The sequence below is a fragment of the Heliconius melpomene genome, chromosome 14, assembly GCF_056956725.1.
Source record: "Heliconius melpomene rosina isolate 202511_hmr_F chromosome 14, ASM5695672v1, whole genome shotgun sequence".
In the NCBI taxonomy this organism is placed as follows: Eukaryota; Metazoa; Arthropoda; class Insecta; order Lepidoptera; family Nymphalidae; genus Heliconius; species Heliconius melpomene.
The window spans coordinates 8,846,092-8,869,076 of NC_140402.1; the positions used below are offsets into that span (position 1 = coordinate 8,846,092).

At 37.0% G+C, this 22,985-nt stretch overlaps 1 protein-coding gene across 2 annotated transcripts; it reads right to left on the bottom strand.

Annotated features, from left to right (window-relative positions):
- LOC146532299 (focadhesin) lies at positions 1 to 16,214 on the bottom strand. 2 transcript variants are annotated; one of them, XM_085197630.1, is made up of 19 exons: positions 15,837 to 16,214; positions 15,125 to 15,328; positions 14,380 to 14,536; positions 9,230 to 9,372; positions 8,733 to 8,884; positions 7,825 to 8,372; positions 7,320 to 7,424; positions 6,883 to 7,001; positions 6,436 to 6,639; positions 5,985 to 6,177; positions 5,244 to 5,337; positions 4,582 to 4,781; positions 3,874 to 4,116; positions 3,064 to 3,312; positions 2,671 to 2,876; positions 2,169 to 2,288; positions 1,534 to 1,720; positions 1,024 to 1,151; positions 1 to 417 (listed from the first exon to the last, which is right to left on the bottom strand). In XM_085197630.1, exons 1-19 carry the CDS (start codon positions 16,115 to 16,117, stop codon positions 375 to 377), a joined length of 3,576 nt encoding a protein of 1,191 aa, XP_085053756.1. In that variant the 5' UTR covers positions 16,118 to 16,214; the 3' UTR covers positions 1 to 374. The 2 variants fall into 2 exon arrangements, with proteins under 2 accessions (XP_085053756.1, XP_085053757.1); XM_085197631.1 differs by having other exon boundaries at positions 1 to 559.
- Between the last annotated feature and the right edge of the window lie 6,771 nt (positions 16,215 to 22,985).

A 22,985-nucleotide genomic window follows, 5' to 3' on the forward strand; every position in this document is an offset into this window, starting at 1 on the left:
TTTAGTCTCAGAGATTTTTTTTATTGAATGTCTGCCTTATGTATTTGTTAATTAATTTAAGACATAAAAACAATGAAAAAATAAAATCAGACAGTAATACAAAGTAGTTACTATAAATTACATATTTGTTTTAACCTTATAAAGCGAACATTGTCCATATTTCCATTTTTACATTCCACAACTGGCCTCATTGTCAATATTCTTCCTTATATTTAGAAAAAATGTGAAATTATAACAAATTTTATAATTAAATTATATTGCAATAATAATTTAATACACATTTCTTAGAATATACATAGTTTCATACAAAAAAGTTTACTACTATACAATAAATAATGATTATGATTATGGCAACATTGAATATCAAATTATTACTAATCCTCCATTGAGATGGCTACATTCTCAAAATTGCTTTCACTGAAATAAAAATATATTTTAATAAATTATTATTTCAAGCATTAAATGAAAGAATACATAATAAGCAAATATAATTATTACGTGAATCAATATTATTTAACAAAAAAACAAACCATTCGTCTACACCTCCTCTATTCCTCTCCTAAATGCAGCATAAAAAAAATTTCATCATTGACAATTTACAATGATTATTTTTTTTTTATTTAGAATATATAAATTTATAAATTATGACGTCATTTGTTTTTTACTGTTATATAATTTATGATAAATTGTAAGTGCTTAAACGCCATCAAGACCAAGTTGTGTACACGCGATAGTTGTGGCTTTGGCTCCCACTGAAGAAAAATATTATACTGAAATTGTTTATTTCCTCAAACTGCAGCGTTAGGTTCCGACAAATGTTCAACTTAATGTTCTAGAAAATATGGAGAACGGAATTAACACTAGGTTCATTCTGTATATGGATTTTTTCTCCGTAATAGTTCAAACCCTAGTGTCTAAACCCTCCATTCTTCGCTTTTCATCATATTTTCGAAATCATAGCAGAACTCGACCGCCGCGCTTTGTCTACCAGAGAGGTATAAAATTAATTCTAAATATACTTACATCCTGGTCCATATTTTTTGTTTAACAAATGGTTCTGTATGTCTCAGTGCGAGTAGCGCTCGTTGACAACAACGTACCATGTTCGGTTCCCGGATGAGGTCACGGGTGTGTATGAACCACTCTAGTAACTGGAAGACATAGTAAAAAAAATATTTAGGAAATATTTGTTTTTTTTGTCATTATATGTCTAATATTAAAACGATCCATTCCCCACAAGCTGCCCAATTTTCTAGTCTTTGCGTTTTATGAAGCAAAACTCCTCACTTTCCGTGGCACAGCATGTGATTGTAAACGCGACGGTTGTGAATTAGATTTCCACTCGGCGAAAAGAAAGTATTTATCATCTTCATTTTCTCGCTCTGCTAACAAAGCAAAAGACTGAGTTCCGTCTCATACTCAACATGCAATATCTCGAAAATTGGTCGTGAAGTTGAGAAGAAAACATATTAACACTAGGTTCTCTGTCGGCCCTGCTAAATGCGGGATAAAGCGTGAAACTAAAAACAATACCTGCGATACGCAGTCCTTCCATCGTCCGGCGATACTAAGAACAGCTGGCGGTAGTGCAGAGACGCGGAGAGTACGGTCACTAACTAAATTATGGAGTGCAGGCTCGAAGGACCAGTGACCGCTGAAAATTATTATTGACAGGAAAAACACGTCGCAGAGGTAGAGTTTCGCTGATTCGTTTTCTGTTCTGGAAATAATAAGTAATACCTTAATTATGGTAAATATAGGCCGTGGTGTCGCAGCGGCAGAAGGGTGTGACTTGTAACGCGACGGTTGTGGGTTGGATCCCCACTCGAGGAAGTGAAATATTTATTTACGTTTTTATTTCTATTTGTTCGCTCTGGTGTCGAGGCAAAAGCGCGGCATTGAGTTCTGCCACTCAACACGCAACGCCTCCAGAATTCGGCAAAAAATGAGGAACGGAGTGTCAGTTCCCTCTGCCTACCCTGCTGCGTGCGAGATACAGCGTGAATCTGATATTGTAAATCTGTAAGTAACAGTTAGTTACGTTGATTAAGACAATTTTTGTTTATTGTTTTTCTTTACAGCGGGATTTCAACCCGCATTATACATATACACAATTAGGAAAGAAGAATACTTTTTTAGAGAAATGTGTAAAAACTTATATGACTTACTCTTTAAAAGCAACTTGTGTCCTCGCCAGTAGTTGTAGAAACCACTCTTTTGTTGATTGTTCCTCTATCTTAGCGGCTTGCAACGCCGGTAACATGCAACGCAGTGAATATTCTTGTTCCCTACAAAATTATAAATAAATGCTGAGTCGATTTTGCTGAAACTTTTATTATTATATAAATGTATTTTAATGGTTATAATTTCTTTTGTTATTGAGGTCAGTCGTGGCGCTGGGGCACGAAGTGTGACTGTAAGCGCGACTTCATTTCCATTTCTTCGCTCTGGTGTCGAGGCAAAAAGTACGGCGTTAAGTTCTGCCACTCAACACGCAATGCCTCCAGAATTCGGGGGCAAGTGGGGAACGGAGTTCCTTTTGCCTACCCTGCTGTGGGCGGGATACAGCTTGAAGCTGATTGTATAAAGTTTTTTTAATAATTTATTGTATATAACTAATGTAAAGAGTATAACTTTGACAAAAGAACCCCAAAAAGCCGCAAAACTTACGTAATACATCCAGCATGCGCATCAATAGCTTCATTCAACCACAGCAACGGCGCCTTCACGTCATTTAACGCCGCCAAAGCGCTCCTAACCGAAATTGTCTTGCGCAGGAGTGAACTCGTGACCTCCCACCAGCCGGACGGTGACGTCATACGCTCCAAATACTTTGTTGAGAGCATTCTACAAGTGTTTACGTATGTAGGCCACGCCTAAAAAAATATATTAAATTCAAATATTTTTGCAAAAGGCAGTCGTTGCGCAGGGGCGCAAGCGTGCCACTGTAAACGTGAAAGCTTTGGGGGTTCGATTCCCACTCGATGAAATAAAATATTTAATATTTTCATTTACATTGAAAAATCTCAAAAAAAAACAAAATATTACAAAAAACAAGCTTACCACATGTTCATCTCCTATAACAGCAAAATAATTCTCCACAATTTGAGACAATAAAGTTCTATTCGCATCATGTATGTCGCTTTCCAAGCTTTCTCTTATTAAGTTCAGTTCTTGGATGAAGAGTTCCAAATTCGATTCTTGACTGAAGGAATCCGCTAAACAACGTTCTATAGTAGGCCTTATTGTGTTCGGGGGTAACGTACGACAGAATATCGGAAGGTTCTCGAAGAATAGCGTTATGTCAATAGGCTGGAAATAAACCATATAAGAAAATAAAATATTTAAAGATTTGGTTAAGTTATTTTTAGATTGATTTTGTAATTTTTTTATAGAGTGAATAGTGTTTTTATGTATTAATGGAAGACCTCGTGGAGGCAGTCCAGTTCAAAACGGAAGAAGAGCTATAATAATAATAAAAAAAACAATTAACCTCACTCTTCCCTGCTACAACATCAATCACGAAATTTTGGTCAATTTTTGTCATATTTCTTTAATAATAGAGGAGTGAATAGTGTTTTTTAATATTTTTAAATGCATTTTTGGGAGACGTCGTGGAGGCAGTCGAAACGGGATCGAGGCAATAAGAAAAAAATATAACACACTAAAAACCATTAACCTCACTCTTCCTGCTACAAAATTAACCACGAACTTCTCTAGCAACTGTTTAGAAGATCCGGAAGTATAGTATGTTTCGTTGCTAACTTCACAACTATCTTCCAAGCTATTTCCTAATAAAAGACCTTGTGAAGGAAGTTCAAGTAAAACGGGGGAAAGGTTACAATAAATAAATAAAAGAAACAATGAACTAACCTCACTCTTCCCTGGCACTACATTTATTACGAAGTTCTCCGCCAATCGTTTGGAAGATCCGGAAGTATGGGCCTGTCTCGCTGCCAACTTCACTACTCCTGATTTCCAAGCTGGTCCTTGATGGAAGACCTCGTGGAGGAAGTTCAGGTCGAAAGGGGGGAGGGGCTTGGAGAAGTCTGACCCGAGGGTCTGGAGAATTGTGAGAAGGGTGGCTTCAGGGAAATCGTATGATGAAGTGGTTATCTGTTAAAAATTAAAAAATATATTAAATCAGCTTTACGCTGTATCCCCCACAGCAGAGTAGGCAGAGCTAATCTAGTGTTAAGACACATCATTCCCTCTTTCTGCCGCATTTTAAAGGCATTTGCCTCAACACCAGAACGAAGAAATAGAAATATAAATTTAAATAAATATATTAAATCCTAGTGGACATTCCTTTTTTTCTTTTACGGAATGTAATAAAAAAATGGGAAATATATTTATGATTTCATAATTAGTTTTTTTCTAATATATAAGATTTTTAAATGTATTTAAGTATCAAAAAATGTACACGGTCTCAATAGATAGAGGGTACTTAATTATTATAAATAAAGCGAGTTAAAACCTTGCTATTGAAGTTATTTTAATCTTGTATATCCACTCTCCCTCCTCTCCTGTACCCCTTCCCCATATACATAAGGATAAGTAGAAAGAAAAAATAAACTTCACCTGTCTCTTGAACCCCTCGAGGACCCCTCTAACAACACTCGAGGGGGACATGTGACTTAACGTGGCGGGCTCCCTGCTCTGCTGGTAGACACCGCTCCTATACCCCTTGATCTCTCTCTCCATTAAAGTGGAGACGAGATGCTGGATGGCAGAGAGAGCTGATTGGTTCGTGTTTTTGTATACTTCTGGCCATATTTCACCTGGATAGCATTAATTATGTTAGGATATGATGAGGATGTGGGCTGTGAGGCTGTGGGTACAAATCCAAACATCTATTTAAAATATGTTCCGCATTTCGCGGAAATTATTACTAGTATTGTCCCTCATTTCTCTATGATCTACCACTAACTCCACCTAAAAGAAAGAAATGTTTTTTTGCGCCACAGTGTCAATGGCGTATATTTGAATGCGTATTTAAAATATTTATTTATAGTTAGTTATATATACATAGTTCATATCGAGTTGGGAGACCAATTTAGACAAATTTTATTTTCATACATATCAGACAAGGTTTTTCTTTTTCATAGATAATAAAATAAATCAGTAAAGTGAAGGAATAACATTGGATTCCTTTACACTGTATAAAGTAAGAGGAACGGAATAATTCCGGTTATCCTTTCTATATAATACAAAATTCATGAAATAAATAAACATTTACTTACAAGGCACATAGTCAAGCACGTCCTCAGGCTTCCTGGCGGCGTCGACCGGCGTCTTGCAGTGGGACGGAGGTAATTTGACTGTTTTTCTGTATATCTGGGAAAAATATTACTATTATTACTGTTATATTTATAGCTTAATTTGGTAATGCCGCCATGGCGCAGAGGCGGATTCAATTAGGGTGTGGGTTCAATTACAAAACGGGATTAGTTGCTCGCTTTGGTAACAAATTAAGATGCGGCTTTGACTTTTTATAATTCAACATGCAATGTCTCTAAAATGGAGCGGTACGAGTAGAACGGAGTGTCTTAACACTACATTCTCTCTGTCCCCTGATACGTGTTGGATACAGCGTAAAGCTAAAAAAAAATTGGATAAGGCGTTTGTACTGTGCACTAGAGGTGGGGGTTCAAATTTTGTTCTGTTTTAACTGACAAAAAATTAAGTAATGTTTTAATCGAATAAAATTTCATTGATTTGAGTGGAAGCGAAGAATGGAGTAAATAAATAATATAAATATAAATAACACATTATAGTTATTTATACAAATAAGTAAAAATATGCAATGACACATAAATTAATAATAAATAGACAAAAGATAATACTAAAAGTAGTAAATAAATTAATGAAAAAATAATTAAAGAGTTTGATTTATGGGCTTTAGAAAATAAAATATAATATAAAAAAAAAATGTATTATAAAAAAAATACTTTAAAATAAAAATAACCTATATTTAAAATCACCTCAGGTATATCCTTCAACTTATAATCCTCAATGTCATACTTCGCCAGCGCTCTGCACGCCGCCTCTATTACTGAAGGCTGATTGCTCTCAGCTATAAACAGCCACAGCTTGGATGCTGTGGATGTTATCAGCTTATCATACTCCGGTGTGGAAACGCGGAGAGATGGGATCTCTGATAATAGGTTGCAGAGACTGCAGAGAAGAAAACAGATTGTTTACTTTTTTCAATATCTTTAAAATCCTGGTATTTCCTCTTCCCAAAGAAATTTAGAGAAAAGTCACAAATACTCACGCCTCCTGAACCGGGTTCCGACAACCTCCCAAGAAGTGCGGGTTCCGAATCCCGCCACATTTTAATTTTTTATACGTTGTCCAAAAAAGAATTTTTCTTTTCCTTAGCAAACATACCACGCATATGTGAAATAACACTTAAAAGTTTTAAAAACTTACCTAATTTGCACCAAATGCCTGTTATCCCTTCCCAACCTTGGCTCCAAAGCCCTCCAAGTACTAGGAGGCGCTACGGCGTTACCCCTCCATAGGAACGACAAAGCATCCAAGACCAGCGACGCTGAAATCGCATTGTTTTTGTCCGTACATCGGTTTAAAATGGATGATATTGTTGATACAAGCTCTAGCCCGTTTGTTGATGGTCTGAAATAAAAAAATATATTATGACAATCAATATTAGTCAATCTGTAAAAAAAAACATATTCGCAACTTTTCTATACAAAACTAATAGGTTCTAGATATAAATATTTTGTTTTAATTTAGTTTCACACTACAGTCCACTCATTGCATGATAGGCAGGGGGAACCTAGGTACCTACTGTTAAGGCACACCGTGCGGATACAGGATGAGGCTAAACAAACAGATACGAACAATTAGTAAAATTACCTAAGTTCACAAATTCTTTTGACAGCCACTGCCTTCGCTACGTCAATCTCCCATCGTAGCTCGTCCGGTCTCATTGTAGTATCGACCAATAATTCTTGTAGATATGGAAAACAACGGACCTGCAAAGTAATAGTAATAGTGAATAAATAAGATACCATCGAAGGAGTGGCATAAGCGTGCGACTGCGTGCGACGGTTGTGGTTCCCACTGGGGGAACGAGATGTTTATTATTATCTCTGGTAACGTGACAAACCGCGGCATTAAAAATCGCCGAAATTCGGCGAAAACTGGGAGAGTGTCTTAACACTAAGTTCCACCTGTCTACCAGGGGAACGGAAGCGTTAATGGGGAAAGGAGTGCCTGGGTATGTTCGGAATTCAGCTGGAACTGAAGGGTACTGAAGGTGTAAATAAATATTAAAAAAAAACAAAATTTACCTGTGTTTCAGCTAAACTTGTGTATAACATAATTAATAGAGATGTTGGTACTCCTTTGTTTGATTTCAATTTATTTAATATCGATACTAGGGCTGGTACGTTTTCCTAAAACATATACAAAAATTGTTAATAGAGAATTAAAATACAATCAAAAAATAAAAATTGTATTGACTACTATAAACGATTTTTAATAATAAAAAACCTATACTAAAAACTTACGAAAATCTAATAAAATTAAGGTCATTTGACAAACTTAGCTTCACGCTTTATCTCTAGTGGAGTAGCCAGAGAGAACGGAGAGTCAAACGCTACGGTCTCTATATACCTCTTTCACCTCGTCCACTGTCATCAACCTCTTAAAAAAATCCATATAAATAACTACTTAAGTATATTAGACACCAAATTGAATGGTGTTGATCTCGAAGTCTACTACTCAAAATATATCATTTGTAATATAAAAAATATGCATAATAAAAAAAAACATAATAAAATCCAAGAAACTAACCTTAGTAGTAGCCATTAATGGCAACCCTTTCAAACATTCCAATTTAACTTTGGGATTTTTATCATTCGCCAATTTATACATTAGAACTGGCAACACTGACACAGAAATCTCTTTCTTCACTCGAACTAAATCGATTAAAACTCGAATAGCCCTTAAACTAATTTCATCCTCCAACATGGCAACACCAACGATGAACACGAATAAATCTAATTTCAACTCATCATTACTTTTAACCAAATGTTCAAACCAATTTTCCAATTCTTCTCGATTATCTCTTAATTTTTCCCAAATTTCCAATGATTTGAAATAAATATACAAATCTTTATCGATGTATAATAAAGATTGAAACACTGTATTAGATTTTAAATTCGCCATGTACAAGCCTGTCTCGATTTTTTGATTACTTTGATAGTTTTCTAGAATTTTCGATGCTACTTTTAAAGCTTTATTAGTTAAATATGAGGGTAGATGTAACCATTGGAGGGATAGTCCAACGAAACAATTTAAACATATTATTGAGTACTCATATTTACTTATTATGTTGAGACCTGAAATATGTATAGACATATAATTTTACGTGTACATAATGTAATATGAAACGCGATAACTTTTTTGCTTTGACGCAGTATCCCGTACATGGCAGAGGGAACTGGGACATTTCAGCACCCCTCTTTCCGTCGAATTCTGGATTGCGTGTTCGTTGGCGGAACTCAACGCCGCGTGTTTTGTAAGTATTTATATTATTCGAGAAGACACAATACTCGAATGTTATTGTAAACACGACGACGGAATCGACACCACTCGGGGTATGATTATATTTAAATTACTCGAATCTAGTGAAAAGCGGAGAACAGAACTCTGCCAACTCTGCCAAAACTTAAAAAAATTAATAAAAAATGGCTACTTACACAAATTAAACAACTCATGTAAATATAAAGCTGATGTGTTAACTAAGTTCTTTGCTAACAATGTGATCGTCAAACCCGCTACTACCTTCAGCTCGGGTGTGTCTAACGCGAAACATCTTTCTATTAAGTTGTAACAACCCCGTGGATCGCGTCTGGAAAGAAATAATTATAAGAGAAATAATATTAAATATCTTATTTTAGGTAAAGGTCGTCGTAAGGCAGAGGGCGTCGTGAGTTTGATTTCCACTCGGGGAAATGATTTATTTATTATTTTCATTTGTTGGTTCCGGCGAGGAAGTGTATGTGAGATCACATGTGTGGATGTAGGTTCGATTTCTAGTAGAGGAAATCTAATATTTAAATTTCCTCGCCTATGTTAACTTCGCTCGAATTCGCTGCGAATTCCGGAACTGAAGTGTATTAATGGGAACGGAGTTTCTTTGCACTCCTACAAAGGCCATGGTTGAAAAAAATATTACAAAATACTCAATACTTACCCATGATTAACCAGCTCCCCGCATATCCTGGCCAACATTGGCACAAAAGCAACTATATGTTCAATTCTCTGTTGATATATGGCAGTATCGCATACTGCTGAATAAGCTAAATACGCTTGTTCAATTTGTTTTGAATTGCTTATCTGTAAGGAATAAATTAACGATAGAAATATTTTGGTAAGGCCGCCGTGACGCAAGGGTGCTAGCGTGCGACAGTAAACGCGAAAACTACTTAAAAGATTTAATTATTTTCATATCTATATATTTATATTAGGGGGATGGAAGTTGCTCGCGTCCGTAAGACTCTCCACCTATTTCTAGGAACACCCTACACGTATCCCCTGGGTGGTGCTAAACGAGCGACACGCCGAGTCACAGGCGGCGGTAACTAACCTGACCCTGGTTTCCACAAACCATGAGGGATTAAATCCCCTCTAAAAGAGTGGCTCTGACACCCTGGGTAAGTGTCACGAGTATTCTCCCGCCTTTTAACTATGGAAATGTCGAATGCTAATGATAATGTGATGTCATGCGATCCGGCTAACCCCCGGCGCTCTCTGGTACCCGGGCCGGAGAGTGTGAAATCTGCTACCGAAGTCTCCACTGGAGTAGGTGACCAGGCTCCTGTGAAAGAAAATACTACTGGAAAACGTAAGATGGTGCAACAGGCGTTCCACCCGTCTCTGTTTACAAGACCTAGAAGTCACTCACTAGGTAATCATCTTGACACAGATCTCACCGTCAACCATAGTGCACTTGAAACTGCAATACCTTTACAGCCTGAAACTGGACCGCCAGCATGGCAAAGGGTACCTGTCAATCGAAATAAGAAACGAAAAAAATCTTCTCCAACACCTTCTCCTGATAAGCTATATACAAGCAATAGATTCAATACACTACCCGTAGACCAAGTTGAGAGTGCAGAACCACAAGAGAAACGGCCGTCTAAACCACCACCAATCATCCTATACGGTGTTGACGATATTAACAAACTGACTGAATTGCTTGGTGCTGTAGCAAAAGGAGAAGAATACACTTACAAGATTGTGAATAAAAATCAGCTGAGAATACACTGCACTGAAATTAACATCTATAAGGAAATATTGTCAACAATTAGAGAGAATGGTTTAATAGGACACACATTCAACCGAAAAGATCAAAGGTGCTACAGAGTGGTCATACGAAATCTCCATCACTCGACACCACTTGAAGAAATAAAGTCTGACATAGAAAAAAAACACAGGTAATGTAGTGTCTGGTGAAATAATAAATGTCAAATTTGGTCCTGACAAAAAGCCTACTTCTACATTCTTTGTCAACCTTTTACCTGGACCTAGAAATAAGGCAATAAAGGAATTGAAATACATTTATCACCAGGCTGTTGTGATAGAAGAACCCAGGAAGAAAACAACAGTCGTGCAATGCCAACGCTGCCAACAATACGGGCATTCAAAGAATTATTGTATGCGTCCTTACAGGTGTGTAAAATGTGGACAGTCACACAAGACTTCTCAGTGCCCTAAAAAGGACCGAAATACACCTGCGACATGCGCCCTCTGTAATGGCCCCCATCCTGCAAACTATAAGGGTTGCGATGTTTACAGAGAAATTCTTAATAAGAGGCTTAGACATCAGAAAACACTGCCAAAAGAGCAGTTCAGGACTGAGAAACCTAAAACCGATGAAGTAACACCCACAAATATTGACCCCATCAGAAGAATAAAATCTACAACAGAGACGTACGCAAATATCTGTAAAACAAATAAGACACAAACGGATAGTACATATGAATACACACAACAGCACCACGTGACTCCCAATATCGAAGAAATTCTCAAAAAACAAAACGATAAGTTTGAGCAAATCCTACAACAAATGAGTACCCTAATGGAACTCAGGCTCGTCGACCGGCTTACAAAATGAATACTTACAGAGTAGCTACCTGGAACGTTAATGGATTAACAACTCACAAACTGGAAGTTGAATTACTAATGGTGGAACATAAAATTGATGTACTTCTCGTATCCGAAACACATGCCAACAGTAATACAAACTTAAAATTTAAGGACTGCGAGTGCTATATGACTAATCATCCTGATGCAGATAATCAAGCGCGTGGTGGAGCAGCAGTCATTGTAAAAAATAACGTTAAACACCATTTAATCTCAAAATACAAGACGCCCCATATACAAGCCGCAACTATTTCAGTGGAAGATGGCAAAGGTCACATTAACTTCTCTGCAGCATATTGTCCCCCGAGACACAACATAAAAGAGGACATGTGGACAGACTACTTCAAACGTCTTGGAAATCTTTTTGTGGCAGGAGGGGACTGGAACACAAAGCACGTTCAATGGGGCTCCAGACTTACCACGACTAAAGGACGACAACTTAAATTAAGCACGGACAATAATAACCTATTGGTATTATCTGCCGGCGAGCCTACATACTGGCCCACAGACCCCAAAAGAAAACCAGACCTTCTTGATTTCTTCATTACAAAAGGCCTGTCTAAACACTACTTGAAACCAGAGTCATGCTATGATAGTTCGTCTGACCACACTCCTGTTCTCCTAACAATGAGTTCATTCCTTATAGAACTTGAGGAAAAGGAAAAGTTAACCAGCCGACAGACTGACTGGGAATCTTTCAAGGATTATATGGAGGACAATATCTAGTTAAACATCCCCCTAAAAACTCCAGATAACATCGAAGATGCAACTCTTTATATAACAGAACTTATACAAACAGCTTGTTGGATCAATACTCCTGAACCTAAACCGGACAACAGGCATTCAAATTACCCACTGGCTATTAAACATGCGCTACTAAATAAACGTAGGTTGAGGAGGATTTGGCATCAGAGTGGACTGGAGGCAGACAAGACCTTATTCAACACAGCTGCTTTAGACCTGAAAGAGATGTTGCAGAGGTGGCACGATGATACTCTAGAACTTCAGCTGGAATCATTATCACCCTCTGCGTCAAACAAATACTCCCTATGGAAATTCACTAAAAATTATAGCAAAGCACAAAGTACGAAATTCCCGCTAAAAACTGTGTCGGGATGGGCACGTACATCTCAGGAAAAAGTGGATGCTTATGCTGAACACCTGGATCAGGTATTTTCCCCAAATCCTGGAGGAAGCGCTGGAAATGAACCATATATAGATGAAGTGCTTCTGCAAGACTTCCAAATGTCACCACCACCCTTTACAGTGCCAGAAGTATGGAGAGTAATAACCAATCTTAAAGATAAGAAAGCACCTGGATATGACCTTATCACAAAGGAAATACTGAAACGGTTACCACGAAAAGCTGTTTTATTTATGCTGTTATGTACATCTCTGTTTAATGCTGTGCTGCGGGTCCAGTATTTTCCTTTGGCCTGGAAGTTCTCCCAAATCATTAAAGATCCTAATGAGGTTTCATCTTATCGGCCTATAAGTCTGCTCCCCATTCTCTCAAAAGTTCTGGAAAAGCTACTGATGCATAGAATACTGCCTATTCTTAGCGATGCAAAGGTGATACCCGACCATCAATTTGGTTTCAGGCTAGAGCACTCCACCACTGAACAAGTGCACAGAGTATGTGATAAAATCCGAAAAAGCCTCGAGGAAAAACAATACTGTTCCTCTGTATTCCTCGATATTCAGCAGGCCTTTGACAAGGTTTGGCATAAGGGTCTTCTGTTTAAACTGAGGAGTAACTTGCCCCATCAGTACTATACCATACTCAAGTCTTACCTTGAAGACAGGATGTTTCAAGTGAAAGAAGCGGATGCAAAATCATCCTTCTTCCAAATAAAAGCTGGTGTACCCCAGGGGTCAGTTTTGGGACCGATACTGTACATACTATATACCTCAGACCTTCCGCAAACTGAAGGAGTCACAACGGCAACATTTGCTGACGATACTGCCGTACTAGTCAGTCACGAAGACCCAGTTATTGCATCTCAGATTCTACAGGGATGCCTGGATAAAATCACAACATGGCTTGATAGCTGGAGGATAAAAGCAAGTGCAAGCAAATCCATTCAGGTCACTTTCACCCTAAAAAAAGGAAACTGTCCACCAGTAAAATTGGAAAATACTACACTCTCACATCAAGACAGTGTCAGGTACTTGGGTCTCCATCTTGATCGTCGCCTCACGTGGAGGAATCACATCGAAACTAAGAGGTGCGAACTTAATATCCGTTACAAAAACCTTCATTGGATACTAGGGCGTAACAGCAAATTGAGCCTTGACAACAAGCTTCTTATATACAATGTTGTACTGAAGCCTGTTTGGCTCTATGGAATTCAACTCTGGGGAAGTGCTTGTAAATCCAATATCACAATAATCCAGAGAGTACAAAACTCCATACTGCGAACAATCAGCCAAGTACCGTGGTTTGTTACCAACAAGGAAATCCATGAGAACCTCAAGATGGACACTGTCGCGGATGAAATAATAAAATATAACTGTAAATATCGACACCGACTGGAAAGACATCCCAATGACCTTGCATCTGCCCTTGTAAAGCGAAGTTATGCCAAAAGACTAAAAAGAAATGATATACTCTATTAATATAAATATCTATATAAAATAAATAATCTATATAACATAAATGGTAATAAAACAATTGTATTAGGTAGATGGCTCATTGGAGTCACGCCTTTAAAAGCCAGCAACTTGGCACACATTTGCTAAAAGTAAAGAACTGATTGCAAATATACCTCAAAAAAAAAAAAATTCATATCCTCGCTTGGACACGATAAAGCGCGACGTTGAGTTACGCCAACAACCTACAATGTGTCGAAAAATGGGCGCTGCGGATCTTCAAGCCAGGTTTCCTCTGTCTACCCGGCTATATGTGAGATGCAGAGACACTTTATTCTTTAAAACAAAATTTCCTCAAATACATATTTAGAAAACAAAACAAGACAATAAAACAAACAACATAAATAAGTTGTAACAAGTGTATAAGAATTTCGACGTAGCTTGATGAGAATGCATGGCTTAGTGGTCAGAGCAATTCCAACAGACAGTTTCCAAGGGACGCTGGTTCATATCCCGATACGTTAAAATTTTTATACATACTCTAAATAAGTATTTTCCTTTCCTAAATGTGGAATTACATTTTAAAAATGTTAAAAATCAACTCACCTGCTGACAACTAATACAAGCCAACAACAAGTTAGTCTGAGCGTTACTCTGAGATAAACTCAGCAAGAGCTGCCACGGTCTTACCCCGTAGCTGTGCGGGCTACATGTTAGCCAGAGGAACACTGGTCTTAATAGTTCTAGACTATTTGACGCCACTCTGAAGAGAAAAATAAGTATTTTTCATTATTATAAATATAGCCATGGGATTATTACAGATTTTAAATAAAACTCTTTAAACAGATTTATCATATTATTTAGTATCATACAATATTGGGAAACCCAAATTTCATATAACCATACTAATATTCTAAATGTGAAAGTTTATGAGTATGGATTTTTATTTCAATTTGACGCCAAAACTACTGAATGGATTTAGGTACTATTTTACAGTCATATAGCTTCTATATCAGAATAACAAATAGTCTACAATTTGTGTCAAGATTTTATATCATCATTTGTCAATAATATAACAGTGAGTTTAAGCGGGTGAGGCCCGTTTGGGCATCTAGTACTAAATTTACACTATCAATCCAGTTACAGAGTTTCATTTAATATATATAATTTTTTTTATAAGTTATCTGCCAAAAATAACAACATTTTGAGCATCTTTTGCAAAGTTGCACACAGATGCAGTTGGCTAGTTTAGCAAATTAAGGTATCAAATACTCATGTCTGTGATCTTGGCCACTAGGTTGCCTCTATCTTCATCTGTTATATGCAGGATACAGCATATAAAATTACTTACGTATATTCAGGATGTGTGCACAAGGCTTGCATTTGTACCAATACATTGTCTTCAACATCTTTATTTTTCTCTAAAACAGTAATAAAGGGATGCTGTGGTGATCGTAGAGAGAATTGACATTTATAGGGCTCGCCGGGTGTGAGTCGTGACTTCAAATCTAGGATGAGGAGCCCAGCCATTGTTGATATTATTGCTGAATAGTTACTGAAATTGGTTTTGAATTAAGTTTATTATTATGCAATCATTTTAAAGAAGAGAGGCCATTAGACTGCCTTCTGAATGTAAGATAGTTGATTGATGAATCAACTTTCCATTGTTGGGAATAAATATATTTTCATTCTAAACTGATTATTTTTGTGAATTAAAGGAAATTCTCTTACTTTTTTCGTTACATTTATTACATTGTCTAGACTATTGGTATGTCTTGTATTATAAAACACACAAGTAAAACAATTTACTCAACTATTCTCTATGAGGCACAGGGACAAGTGAAGCGCATCTTAAGCAATTCATCAACAATTATACCATACACTTTGGTAAATATAAGTGCAGTGCTGAGCCTTATCAACACACAATGACTCAAATCAGAAAGACAGACATAGAATGGCGAATAAAATGTCTTGACATTAAATTTTCTCTGTCTACCCTGCTATAAGTAAAATATCAGTAGTAAAGTCAAAAAAAAATATTTAGTAATAAAGATTTTACTCACTGTGTAGTAGGAAGTAAGGTTACAACAGTGGACATAGTGTGAGCGATTTCTAAAACTCCCAGTTCTACTAACGCAAGCAATCCTTGACACGCGGTCAAGCTGACCATACTGTCCGTTGATGAACATTTTTCTCTTAGAAATTTCAGTTCTTCATTTTCTAGCACAAATTTTTGTCTTTCAGCTGGCTTGTATTTTGATTTAATAGTCGATATTAACTTATCTATTGCATTAACAATTAATACACTGTTATTTGTTTTTAATTTATATTCTACTTCGTCCATGTTTTAGTGTTTTTATAATCAGATTATTAAAAATAAATCGAAATTGCCGGCTCACAGCTGTTAAAAACGTCATTCACTTGCTGCAAGTGACAAAATACAGCTGTTAGTGACGTTAAAGTTTTCGTTTAAGAACCTAACTAACCGTGTTATTTTTGGTTTTAAAAAGTAAAATATTTTTGTTACTTAAATTATTTTTAATATCGTTTTTATATCTTTTCAGGATCCAAAATATTTATTCAATAGAAGTTATTAAAAATAAAATGACTTGAAAAAATATAATATAATTAGGTTTCAGAAGTGAAATATCAAAAGAAAACTATACAACACTATTGTTACAAATACAATCTTATTTATTAAAAATCAAAATAACTATAAACTGAAGTTTAAATAACTAGAAACCTATATAAAACACCAACAACATTCGAAAACACATATAGGTATTTACTCAGTGTTAATTATAGCAGCTCTTTTAACCAATTCACAATATTTATTAATTAAAACATTTAAATTACTTTATAACTTGCTAATAATTATCTATTAACAACCTAGTAACAAATCACATCGACTACAACACGTGTAACCTCAAGTATATGAGGGCCAAATATGTCTTCCCGCTTAAATTAGTAACTTAATAACAAAATGAAAAGAGCGGGAGCGGAAGACATTGACAGTGACATTGACACATTGCAGTACTATATTTGACAGTTGACATTTGTAGCACAGAAGTCTCCCAACTCGGCCATTCTGACCCTGCGTCGTCCCCGACGTAGCCGATCCAGTTGCCTGATCACATGCTGGTGCATCCCGATTAGCCCCAAAGTCATCAGCGTCGTTTCATGGCTGTATTGATGAAAATTCTACAGTAGTACCATATTCGCTGTCTTCATCATCTAAAATTTTAAGTTTATAAATGTCTAAACATTACAACATAAACGGATAGGCAATCAAAATGTACAGACAAAAGATATAAAAATAAAAAGTTTTGAGAGCTCTCATTTTTAACCCTGTAAAATCTTCATATCCAAGTATGTTCAGTCCGGTGCAGCAAACTCTGGAACCTGTGAACAGAACAGTCAGAAGGCGTCCCCTCTGTCTGCCAGGACCAAACGTCCACATAGACGTCACATGGTCCACAATGACCAAACGTTCACATAGACGTCACATGGTCCACAATGACCAAACGTCCACATAGACGTCACATGGTCCACAATGACCAAACGTTCACATAGTCGTCACATGGTCCACAATGACCAAACGTTCACATAGACGTCACATGGTCCACAATGACCAAACGTTCACATAGACGTCACATGGCCCTCAATGACCAAACGTTCACATAGACGTCACATGGTCCACAATGACCAAACGTTCACATAGACGTCACATGGTCCACAATGACCAAACGTTCACATAGACGTCACATGGTCCACAATGACCAAACGTCAGCAAGGACCAAATGTCCACCTTGACCAAATATCCACAATGACCAAACGTCCACATGGGCGTCACATGGTCCACAAGGACCAAACGTCCACATGAATGTCACATGGTCCACATGGCCATAATGTCAGCAAGGACCAAATGTCCACCTTGACCAAATATCCACCAGAACCAAACGTCCACATGGGCGTCACATGGTCCACAAGGACCAAACGTCCACATGAATGTCACATGGTCCACATGGCCATAATGTCAGCAAGGACCAAATGTCCTTCAGAGCCAAACGCTCTTCACAAAATCTTTCAGGGCCACACACCCGTCAAAATTTCTCAGGCCATATGCCTCATCAGACCAAACGTCTGTTACAAGTCAAAGTCAAAACACCCAACCCAACACCATGTCTGTGCCCAAAGGGACCACACATCCAATTGAACTCAATAAACAAACTGCCACATTACACCAGTATTGTACACTAAGCCCCACCTTGGTTGTCAGACAAAAATTAAACAATTAGAAAAAGAATTAATGGAGGAAGATAAAAATAAAATGTCGGTCTGTATGTATGTAAGCATGTAATGATTTACAAAGAAATTGTGCTAGACAACAAAGCAAGAATTAGTGCAATACAGTTAAAATAACTTGTCAATGAAAAAGGCAGTACAAATTTCCAGTTACTAATCCCCATGCCATTGTACCATGTTAGAGCTCCTCGAGTGGTTTAACTACCACCACTCAATTATTAATTGCCTCAGTCTTATAGGAGCTCGGCCTAACCTGACCTCTATTTATAATTCAACCAACATGTTCAATTTCTGTTGGAGTAATAAACATATTCGAAATTTTATGGGAAAATCGGTTTCTCGTTTGAGTATTAATAGTAACTGAATCCCATCATAACGCATTATCAACACGTCATCAACATATTCTAAAACATGACCACATTCAATATGTGTTTATATAAAATATGACAACATTCAACACATGTTTACATAAAATATTCATAACCACCACCACCACCAAATTATCCGTGTGTGATCATCAATCAAAGGGAGAAGATAGCATCCTCCGACATTCAACCCTTTCAGTGCCCCTCAATCAACACATATACACACTTTGAATTGCACCCTCCAACATACATACTACACTCCTCTCTTCAAGATAGCTGACAATTTCATGTACTTTAAGCTTTTCCCCACCCCATATGGAAGATAAGCATTTTCCCATATTTACCGTTGTTTGCACATTTAATGGCACCGGCGATCAAATAATGTGAAAATTTATTTATTATGTACATAAGAGAATCCAGCTAATAACTTAAGTGGTACATTAATGTGTTGCCAAACGCTGAATGTGCTGACAGACACTTCAATACAGACACACACTTCAGACACACTTCACACTTCAGACCAGGACAGACACTTCAATAGACATTCCTAGGCATTGTTTACTCCTCACTATTTAAGTTGTCTGAAATTGTCTCCTATATCATAAACGATAAATTATTATTTACTATAAACATTCGTCTGGTTTCAATTTCCCATTTTAATTTGTTTAAAATAATTCAAACTCTGTAACCTCATAATAGTAATACACAGAAATCTTTTGCTACAATAATCCCTCCCAATTACTTATATAGCTATTAATAGAGGTAAATCTAAATATTGTATCCTCAGTTATATAAGTAATAGTTGTAAAGTTAGTCTTAGCAAAAATTATTTATGTAGTAATCTTAATGAACTTGATGTAATCGGTAATCCTATTTGTGAAACCGAAATTATGTCTATGTATGTTATGGCTTTTAATTCACTTCCTACTATTTGTAAAACAAATTTTATTTTAGGAAATTTACATTTTTATCAATCACTAGGTAATAATTGATGGGTCTTTATTTATTCAAATCTACTAAATTGCATGTTAATTGTAATAACAATGATTTCAACGTAATTTTATTTGACACTGGAATTTTAACTTTGAAGCTGAATTTATTTACTCAGAATGTTACCTACAACATATGTTACAGATGTAATTAATTAATTATTAATATTTAGTCTCCATATACATTCTACCATTAGGCATGAAAATATTACATTTGGTTTTATTAACATAAAATTTACAATTTTTATATTTACTTGTTATGTAAAATTTATTAGTTCAATTAATCCAACAATTAAATTAAATTCTACTCATTCTGATTTCAATCTTATAGCAGACAATTGTTGCAATTGCACATAAATTAAAAATATTAATAATCCTAATTTGTTTAATTTAATAAATCCTAAGTTATATACAAGGTTTGCACCCTTATCTGCAGCATTGCATCACTTCAATACTATGTATGCATTAATAAGTCATTAGTATAAAACATAGTTAGTCTACCTGAAACTCTCCTAACAGCCACACATTTTTCTATATCCACTGTGACTCAATTCTATTTGTTTTATGATTGAGACTAATTAATATGTTTTAAATTATTACCAAATCTCTTTTTAATTGATTAAATCTTTTTTTTTTAAAACAACTTTAAGCCAAATGTACATAACAGCACACACATTCTACATACAATAACATCAGCATCTGTAATAGCTAGAACAGGCATGCAAGATCTCGGAACACCTATCAAGTCAGTTCCAAGTGAGAACTCATCAATAGCCAAAAGGGCACAAAACCATTTCCTGCCAACAAAGTAACAGTATTACTCACCCTCCAAGTGAGAGCTCATCAATAGCCAAGGAAACAAAACCATTTCCTTCCAACAAAGTAACAGTATTACTCACCCTCCAAGTGAGAGCTCATCAATAGCCAAGGAAACAAAACCATTTCCTTCCAACAAAGTAACAGTATTACTCACCCTCCAAGTGAGAGCTCATCAATAGCCAAGGAAACAAAACCATTTCCTTCCAACAAAGTAACAGTATTACTCACTCTCTAAGGTACAGTTTATTGGTTCTTCCTCACACAACAAACATTTCAGAACAAACAAAGGTTACAAGTCATACTGCTACCATTCCTAGGTTTCCTTATCCAATGTTACTCACACCCCTTCACCAATAACATTGTTCCAAACAATAAAATTGTTCCAATCTAAAAGAATTGTGTAACGGACGCCCAATTATTAAGCTATGAATCTCTTGTCTTTCTTTTTTTTTTTTTTTTTAGTCACTATGATTTATGCTCAACTGGCAAGCTCGAAACCCCATATATCAAGAATTCAATTCAATTCACTAAGCCCTATATACATTGACAAGAATCATCTCAAGGCAAACTGGCACTCATCTCTCCTCTAGCACACTAAGCACAACCACAGGACTCTTCAGAATCAGCCTGCATGAAACATCAACCACCTATGATCACCAGTAATCACTCACTCACTCATTCAACCATGAACATCACCCTTAAGGCGCCCAGAGTCATGTGATAAACATTCTGAATCATTCCAGTTATTAGTACTTCTAACCCTCTCCACCTCCTCACACTATAGTTCAATATTATTGATAACAGAGTCAGTTTGATATAAAATAGTTTTGTATTATTCAACTATTTAAAGAATTTATTGCATCAGAAAGATTACGGGCTAACTTGGTAACCCCTGAAGTACACTGAGAAGGTGATGAGGTATCAGAGGCCATACTTTCAGATAATGCACCTTTGGGAAAAGTATCAAATCTAACAGTTAATCATTTAAATTTGTTTTTAACAAACTAGCATGACAGGTTGAATTATGAGAAGAAATATTATTTTGTGTACCTCTTTCAAGTTTGTCTAATCTCCAAAGAAATGCATTGTAATGCTCACCAGTAGAGGCACTCAGATACCTGGAGACACACAGAAACGCGTCGCGCATTGCAAGCAGAAGCGCGCATACACGTGCGGGGACGCGTCGCTCATCAGTATCAGAGGCGCGCAGACACGCGCGGGAACCGCATCGAGAGCAGTGGCGCGCAGATATGCGCGGGGACCGCATCGCAGCAGTCTCGCAGACGCATCGTACATTGCGAGCAGAGGGTGTGCAGACGCACACCAAGATGCGCAGGAATGCGTCGCACATCGCGAGCTGAGGGCGTGCAGAGGCACACCAAGACGCCCAGGTAAGCGTCGCGCATCGCGAGCTGAGCGCGTGCAGAGGCACACCAAGACGCGCAGGAAAGCGTCGCGCATCGCGAGCTGAGGGCGTGCAGAGGCACACCAAGACGCCCCGGTAAGCGTCGCGCATCGCGAGCTGAGCGCATGCAGAGGCACACCAAGACGCTCAGGTAAGCGTCGCGCATCGCGAGCTGAGGGCGTGCAGAGGCACACCAAGACGCTCAGGTAAGCGTCGCGCATCGCGAGCGAACGGCGTACAGAGGTACACCAAGACGCCCAGGTAAGCGTTGCACATCGCCAGCAGAGGTGCACAGAGACGCGCGGGGACGCGTCACTTGTCGTGGGAGCAGAAGCACCTCATAGCGGCACGGCGGCGGCATGAATGTCCTGCAACAGCACCAAGAAAGCACCAGCACGAGCGCTTGAGACACCCTTAGCGCTCGAGTCCCATATCATGGCTTTCAAATGACCTATCTCGCTAACCGCGACCACGTGTCGTGTCCGGTCGACGTGATTTGTTTTGTTATTTACTTCCAGCATCACCCATATCTAACACTGTATTGTATATAGGCAATAAATCATTTAAGAAAAGAGAAATGATGAAACTGGTGTTTTATTTGCTTTCACAAAAATAACAAAATTATAAGGTACAAGGATCTGGCCTGATGGGCTTAGATAGGTATCCCACTTCTGAAATTAGGTTTCAGAAGTGAAATATCAAAAGAAAACTATACAACACTATTGTTACAAATACAATCTTATTTATTAAAAATCAAAATAACTATAAACTGAAGTTTAAATAACTAGAAACCTATATAAAACACCAACAACATTCGAAAACACATATAGGTATTTACTCAGTGTTAATTATAGCAGCTCTTTTAACCAATTCACAATATTTATTAATTAAAACATTTAAATTACTTTATAACTTGCTAATAATTATCTATTAACAACCTAGTAACAAATCACATCGACTACAACACGTGTAACCTCAAGTATATGAGGGCCAAATATGTCTTCCCGCTTAAATTAGTAACTTAATAACAAAATGAAAAGAGCGGGAGCGGAAGACATTGACAGTGACATTGACACATTGCAGTACTATATTTGACAGTTGACATTTGTAGCACAGAAGTCTCCCAACTATATCTATTCGAAGGAAGTAAAAGAAAATATCGAGGAAGTTGATGTTTTGTTTCAATTATTACCGTTCATTTAGTTATGATTTTAACATTATATTTTATTCTAAAAAAAATAAATGAAAAAACATAAATTAAGATAATTGATAATTTTATTTTTGTTCTCTCTCTATTTGACTTTCGAACTAATTTTGCTTAACTTTGAC